Source organism: Balaenoptera acutorostrata, chromosome X (assembly GCF_949987535.1).
Source record: "Balaenoptera acutorostrata chromosome X, mBalAcu1.1, whole genome shotgun sequence".
Classification (NCBI taxonomy): Eukaryota; Metazoa; Chordata; class Mammalia; order Artiodactyla; family Balaenopteridae; genus Balaenoptera; species Balaenoptera acutorostrata.
Window position 1 is genome coordinate 36094063 of NC_080085.1, and position 7805 is coordinate 36101867.

The 7805-nt window shown below is 44.9% G+C and overlaps 1 protein-coding gene across 4 annotated transcripts in view; it reads right to left on the reverse strand.

Moving 5' to 3' along the window:
• Positions 1-6762, reverse strand: part of MED14 (mediator complex subunit 14) — an 81005-nt gene extending 74243 nt beyond the window's left edge. For 2 of the 4 annotated variants that reach the window (XR_009006606.1, XM_057537820.1), the window contains exons 1-2: positions 6100-6762; positions 1015-1041 (exon numbers count right to left, since the gene is read on the reverse strand). Coding sequence is in view for 3 of the 4 variants with exons in the window: in XM_057537820.1 (XP_057393803.1) it covers positions 1015-1041; positions 6100-6314 (242 nt within the window). In the remaining variant the exon portion in view is untranslated. The remainder of the gene's footprint in view (positions 1-1014; positions 1042-6099) is intronic. The other 2 variants (XM_057537819.1, XM_057537818.1) reach the window with 1 other exon arrangement.
• Positions 6763-7805: the final 1043 nt, after the last annotated feature.

Genomic DNA, 7805 nt, shown 5'->3' on the forward strand with positions numbered 1-7805 from the left:
GATATTGAGCTGCATGAGCTGCTTGTAAATTTTGGAGATTAATCCTTTGCCAGGTGCTTCATTTGCAAATATTTTCTCCCATTCTGAGGGTTGTCTTTTGGTCTTGTTTATGGTTTCCTTTGCTGTGCAAAAGCTTTTAAGTTTCATTAGGTCCCATTTGTTTATTTTTGTTCAAATCCTGATTTTCATTTCCTTCCTTTAAAACGGTCCAGCCAAACCATAATACAGGTATGCTTCAATTGTCTCTTCCACTTCTATCTTTTCGATCTATGTCTAATTCTCTCAGAAAGGTCATTGGGGGTAGGGAGTGGAGCATAGTCACTAATAAATGCTAAAATCCGCCCTAGTGACTAGGTATTTAAAAAAAAGATCAACCAAAGAGCATAAGTAGTTCCAAAGATAAAGTAGCCTATACTGTAGCCCCAGTTTAAATCTCCATCACCTGATTTCTTTGAAACCTTAATTTATCTTGCTCCTTTGGACTATGGAAACATACTAGCGCTTAGTAATGTCTTAAGCCCCAAACTCCAACTGAATCAAAATTCTCTTAACTATAAAACAGCAATAGCAGTAGACAAATGTCCACTCTCCACAGATATCTAATAGCATCATTGCAGCAAATGATAAATTAGCAGCAAGCTTTCTAAAGTCAGTCTCTTCCTCAGCTTTCTCCATTTAGTTCTGTATTTTCTACATCTTCCTACCCCCTCAGGCACTTGACCTGGTCAGTGATTCAATAAAGATTTCTAGAAGAGAAGGTCCAGAGCTGGCCTCATACCAAGAATTGTCAAGGATGAGGAAATTATATTTCCCAGGGCTCCTTAAACAAATGGTGTGAAGTCACCCTAGGCTCTCTGCGCCTAGGTTCCCGGTCCACAACTCTACCACCCATACCTACACATACCTCCCCGCCCCCCGCCACTTTCTCTCTCACTCACACACACACACAGACACACACACATACTCATAGATATATCAACACAGACACAGATTTAAGGTTTTTTTCATACTCACCTTTCCACATCAGATTTCCTTGGCAGTCTAAGAAGAAAAAAAAAGAAACTGACTAAATACATGCACACCTTCATCAAAATATGGTAATGGTCTTTACTTTGACTTATTAAATACCTTAGTATTTCAGAAAAACTGGATAAATAGACACTACAGGCTTGTGGGGCTCCCTACTCTTTTTTATTTTATGAGTTTCCGGCAATATAGCTACAAAGGAAAAACTAACAAAGGAACATTTCTCTCCATTCAAAGTGCTTCAAAAGATACTGCATGACCCTCAAACATTTAAAAAGACCAAGTCTTACCTTAGCACACTAAATCATAGAGAGTCAGAGAAAATATTCTTTTAAGACCAAAATGATCATGGATGCAAGGTACTACTTAGTTGCCAGCCTCCCCATATTCAATGGAACCTTGCTTCCAAGCACTAATCCCTCCATGTTTTGTTATGGTGGGCAAAACTGGAAGCTAGGCACACAAAAGGGCCAGCGTCAGCCAAGGGATGTACAGTAATTATGATGTTGCTTGGTTAGATGCAAATGATTACTTTTAAACAGTTCCAGTGAGATTTTGATCTCTTTTTTGGTAGTTCTCCAGTACAAAAGCCAGCAACCAATGTCACCATTTCCCCTGAAATTATACCATTTAACACTCTCACATCCACCGATGCTTAGAAAGGTCCTGATTTGCTTCCTGAATCACCACATTCTGTAAACCTCTATCCTATGATCCAAGATTCAACAGCCTGAACTCTAAAGCCTCCCCTACATCTAATAGGCTCTTGAAGAATACACACTGAGCCGCTTAGACCCTCTTCCCCACCGACATGACACAGGTGCAGAAAAACTAAAACCACTGCCAGAGATTCGAGGTACAAGGAAGGGAAACTATTAAAATGAGCTCTGACTTAGAGTTACCTACAATTCTTCGGGTAGACAATGGGATGGAAGCTCAAGTTATGATCCAAGTGATACAAGAAAGTAGGTAGGAGCTAGAGAGGCCAGCAGATCAGAGGATGAAGCAAAAATTAAGGCCTTATTATAAGACTGCAAGTAAAAGCAGCTACTGGGAAGTTCCTATACCTGTGAAAGATCCAGAAAACACTCCTTGAGAAGACTCCCCTGTCCTCAAGAGAGGGAGGGAATGAGAACCATGGATGCTTGTATGTGAGAGAGGGAGAAAAACAGAAGAGTAGAGCCTTTGGGGGTAGAAAGAATAGGAATCATTGTTCTAGCCCCCCCCCCCAGAGACCCTAAAAGGATCATCTCTTGCCAGAGGTGGTGTCATTTCAGGGACAAAGGATAGGCTTTGCTGCCTACATCCCTTCCCCCCCCAATTCCTCCTAATCTATTTAAAATTCCTTTATGGATGACAAAGCCACCACTTGGGGAAAAAACCAACCCTAAAGGGCAAATCTTTGGAAGAAGTCACAGAAACCTTGTTTACACCAAAGTGTTTTAAGACAAGTTTACATGACTGAGATCCTAACATTTTTTGATTTTAATTAAAAGAGGTTTTTAAAAGGAAGAACCTAAGTCTCTAAAAAAATCACAGCAGAATGTAAACTCTAAGATGAAAGCATGTATTACATGAGTCGGGGGAGGAAATGAACAAGCAAAAGGAAAAAAAATAGAAATCTGGGGCCAAAAACAAACCACCTTTTTTGCTTTCAATAGTCCACAGACAAGCATCAAATGTGGCAGAAATAAGACTCAAAGTATACCTTGAACACTGGTTTTATATTAATACATTAATCCTGGCAGTTTTTACCTGGAACAAGGAAAAATACATGATTTAGGAACTTCCAAGGTATATTCCTAAACCAATTTTGGTTACCACAAATCAAAACAGAAAAAAGTTATTTCATATACCTATGTATCAAAAGCAACAGTGAATTTTCCCCTTAAATTCTCCATGTCTACAATGACAGATGCCCTGACTTAGAACAGTTATTGTTCTCAGCCCTGGGGAAGGTAGCAAACAACTCAAAATCCCTGTCCTCATTGAACTTCCAGTGAGGAGGAGACAGACAACAAAAAATAAGTGCTGTAGAAAAACAAAGCAGTGAGTAAGAAGGATAGATTGAAGGGGCAGAGTACTTCTCATGGGTGATCACCAAAAAGTCTTTCTGATAAGTTAACATCTGAACAAAGACCTAAAGGAAACATGAAAGCAAGCCACACAGATTTCTGGGGGAAGAGCAAAGGCTCTAAGGTGGAGTGTGCCTGACCCTATCAAGAAAGATCAATAAGAATAGCGTGGCTGAAACAGAAGAAGCAAGGAGAGTATTAGAAATGAAGTTAAAGAGGTAAGGGAGAGAAGACACATCATGTAGGATCTTAAAGGTAGACCACAGTCTTGGTTTGCTCAAGATAGTCCCGGTTTATGCCTGTCCTTCTGCCATTGTTATTAATAGAACCACCTTTCATACTCAAAAGTGTCCTGACTTGGACCATAAATTTTATGGTCACTCTCTATACAGGTGACTATAAAAAGTTTTTACTCTAAGTGAGATGGGGAACCACGGGAAAGTTGTGAGCAAATAAGTTTTAAAAGGATCATCCTGGGGCTTCCCTGGAGGCGCAGTGGTTGAGAATCTGCCTGCCAATGCAGGGGACACGGGTTCGAGCCCTGGTCTGGGAAGATCCCACATGCCGCGGAGCAACTAGGCGCGTGAGCCACAACTACTGAGCCTGCGCGTCTGGAGCCTGTGCTCCGCAACAAGAGAGGCCGCGATAGTGAAAGGCCCGCGCACCGCGAAGAGTGGCCCCCGCTTGCTGCAACTAGAGAAAGCCCTCGCACGAAACGAAGACCCAACACAGCCAAAAATTAAAAAAAAAAAAAAAAAAATCCTTCCTTCTACTTAAAAAAAAAAAAAAAAAAGTTTTTACTCTAAGTGAGATGGGGAACCACGGGAAAGTTGTGAGCAAATAAGTTTTAAAAGGATCATCCTGGGGCTTCCCTGGTGGCGCAGTGGTTGAGAATCTGCCTGCTAATGCAGGGGACACGGGTTCGAGCCCTGGTCTGGGAGGATCCCATATGCCGCGGAGCAACTAGGCCCGTGAGCCACAACTACTGAGCCTGCGCGTCTGGAGCTTGTGCTCCGCAACAAGAGAGGCCCGCGCACCGCGATGAAGAGTGGCCCCCGCTCGCCACAACTAGAGAAAGCCCTCGCACAGAAACCAAGACCCAACACAGCCAAAAAAATAAAAATAAATAAATAAATAGCGTTCCCTTCAAAAAAAAAAAAAGTACGATTTAAAAAAAAAAAAAAAGGATCATCCTGGCTATTTTATGGAGGAAAAACCATAGAGGGGCAAGGGTACCAGCAGAGGCCCCAGTTAGCAGACTACTGCAGTAACACTAGCAAACGATTAACACTTGATGGAAACGTTGAAAAGTGGTCAGATTCTGAAGTCAGAGATGACAAGACCTGCTAATGTACTGTGTGGGACTGGAAGAAACAGGAGCCAAGAATTACTCCAAAATTTCTGGCCTAAGCATCAAAAGGAAGAATGGAGATACTATTTAGTGAGATAGGAAAGTTTTGGGGGGATCGAACGGAATTAGGAGTTTGGTTCTGGACTTGGTCCACTGAAATGCCCATTAGGTACTTAAACGTAGGCACCTGGATATAGTCTGCAGCTCAGTGGAGACGCCTGTGCTGGAGAAATAAGTACGGGAATCATCAACATATAAAGGGTGCAGGATGAAGTATAAAACTGGATACTTATTCTACAGCAATAAAATAAATGTTTCTCTTTTCGTACTAAGTCCTGAAACAGTAACAGCAACACAATTCAAAGAATTGCTACAAATGCCCTATGGAGAAACAAAATATACAAATTACACAACCACCGATAGCGGCAGTTTTCAACAGTTTCCCATAGCTCTACATAGGACGGGTGCATGATATTTTCTCATGGATATTCAAATTCTTATGAAATCCAACAACTAATGGTGCAGAGAAGTACATTACCACAATAATCCCTAATCATGACAGCTATTTAAGTTTCTCATTACACGGGCGCGGGGGGGGGGGCGGGGGAGGCTTCTTTCTGTAAAGTACAATGTATCAAAATTCTCAGAATGATGTTTTACAGGAGTAAGTGGAGCCTATTCTAATTCTTTAAGTCATCTGCAAAAAAATATTTTAACAGTCTCTAGCAACAAATTACTGTGACACTGCACAGCCTAATACCTACATACTCATGTATTTCAGCTGAATACGCTGATCTGGAGCCTACCAATAAATAAAAGATAAAAACGAATCTAGATGAAAATTAGTAATTCTTACTTTTTCTGAACATGAATTTAAAAATGTAAAACAGTAATTCAAGTATATATACCCCTAAATTTTAGTTTCTTTTCTTCACACACCTGAAAATCTTTACAGTGTATTCTGATCCTATTCTGAAGAGATTAACACCCTAATCATGTCCCAAGGCATTTCACCCGGTAACTTGGTGATTTATAAACTCCGTTCATACCCCAAGAGACAATAACAGCAGGCTAGTTACAAAAAAATCTTACACTATGCGTGAAGACTTCAGTCTCAAACGTTCCAGAAAAACAAACAAGCTTGGAATCCAAAATTTTGCATTATTTTATACACAATACATCTCCTGAGTTCAAACTTTGTTAGAAGTAATTACAACCTACATTTAAAATGTACCGTAAGAAGCTGTAAAACAATTTCTCATCTTTGGGATTTTTTTTTTTTTTTTAAGCTCGAATAGTATGTATTCCTAAACCGTAATCTTGGGGTCTGGGCTAGAAAGCTTCCAACCAAGAAATCAATAGGGTTCAGCTGGCAAATCGAGCAAAAATTCCGAAGACTGGCTTTTCAGGGAAAGTCTAACAACGTGCATAATTCACAAGTCTCGGCTGCTTCATCTCCAGAAAGATCCCAAATGCAAAGCTTCTCCTCCACCTCCGCTGGGCCCCAAGAGTTCAAAAATTCTAGACTAAGCAGCCCAGCAAAGAGGAGAAAGCAGCAGCCTTTTGGGGAGAAGGAGGTGCGAATCTCTCAGCCGGCTGGGCGGGAAGGGGGGGCTGGGGAGCAGGCGTGGATTTCGCGGCACTTACAGGTCAGTCAACACCATGAGCTCCGAGTAGGCCCGGTGCAGCAGAAATTCGATGAGGGTGCTTAGCCGGTAGCCAGGGCTAGCCGCCGCCGCAGCGGCCGCCGCCACGGCGGCTCCCGGAGGAGGAGGCGCCGGGGCTGATGCCGGGCCGCCGCTGCCCCCGCCGCCGCCTCCGGTCGGGACCAGCTGGTGGTTCTCCAGCTGCACTGGGGCCATGGCGGCGCAGGGCCGGGCTTGGCTCAACGGCACAAGATGCGGCCCTCGTACCTCCCTCCCGGGCGCTCGATCACCGCGCCGAAGTAGGCGCGGGCGGAGTCGCCGCCACCGCCGCCTACTACCGCCAGGCCGCCTCTGAACAGGAAGCCGTGCGCCGGCCGCGGAGGCCCGCCCCCATGTAGCGACAAGCCCGCCGGCTCCAGGGACTGGAGCAAGGGGCGGGGGGGAGGGGGAGGGCGGGGAAGCGGGGCGGGCGCCGCAGAGAAGCTGCGCCCCCGCAACTGATCAGAGTGCGCTCCGCCAGGCTGCCGCAGCGTCCATGTTGACGGCCCAAAGCGGAAGTTGTTAGGCAGAACGGAAAGGGAGCCAAGGGGGGACTTTCGACAGCAACCTGTGCCTTTTCTCCCGGCTGTCGGGCGCTCGGACGCTGGGGGGCGCGTGGGAGTGGGGCTGGGCCCGCGAGCTGGCGGGAAAAGCGGAAGCGGGGCCGCGCGGCCACGGAAGTGAGTGTGAGGGCAGGGCTGGTGTCCTCACCGCGAACGTCAGCAGTTACCCCGCCCTTGCCCTCTCCGCCCTCCGGGATTTAAAAGGCTCCAATTTGCGCTGAGGTGTCGATCAACGCTCCCCTGGTGGGTGCAACACGACCGGGAGGCCACCCTGTCCCAGATGTTTGTGACTTATGGTTCTGGACTCGCAAAGACATTGTTGCGGCTGCGTACTTCTGACTGCTCACATCTTTGCCCCGCCCACAGTCTGCCCATGTGCCTTTCGTGGGATAGAAGACGTTTCCGTCATTTTTTTTTTTTTAAACTGTGGGAAAAGATTCGAGAAAATATGATTAGGGGTAGGAGCAGGGCCACTGGCAGAATAACTTCACTTTAACGGAGTTAAATATATGCTGAGCTCTTTACCGACCCCCAGATCCTGGCAGTTCTACCACGGAAACAGCCCCTAAATCCTCTACCGCTGATTCTCCCACTTGTTTCTTGTCCCTGCTCTTGAAGTAGCCGCCCTGCCTTCCAAGGACTTTCAGTTCATCTTCTGTGCCCTACTGCCACTTTTTCCCCCTCAAAATTCACGTTTAATAATTTTGCTTCCTGCGTTAAAGCGGCGATTCTCAACCTTGCCTGCACGTTGGAATCTTGGGGGGTGGAGGGGTGGGTGGCTTTTAAAAATACTTATGCCGCCCCCACCCCCAATACATTCGGCTTTAATTGGTCTGGGCTTCAGGATTTTTAAAAGCTTCCTAGGTGATTTTAATGTGCAACCGTTTAAAAGCGTCAATTGCTGCGACCCTTTTCAAACATCTATTTGCAGATTCTTAAATGTAACTCTTAGGTGTAACAGATGCACTTGCTGTTCCCTAAGGTTAAAATACTCTCATTCTTGTCCACTTGTGTAATTCTTAGTCATTCTTGAAGACCATTCACCTGTCTTTTGAGGGTGTAACTTTTGGAGTGTAATTAATCACTTGCTCCCTCTTTTGTGAAC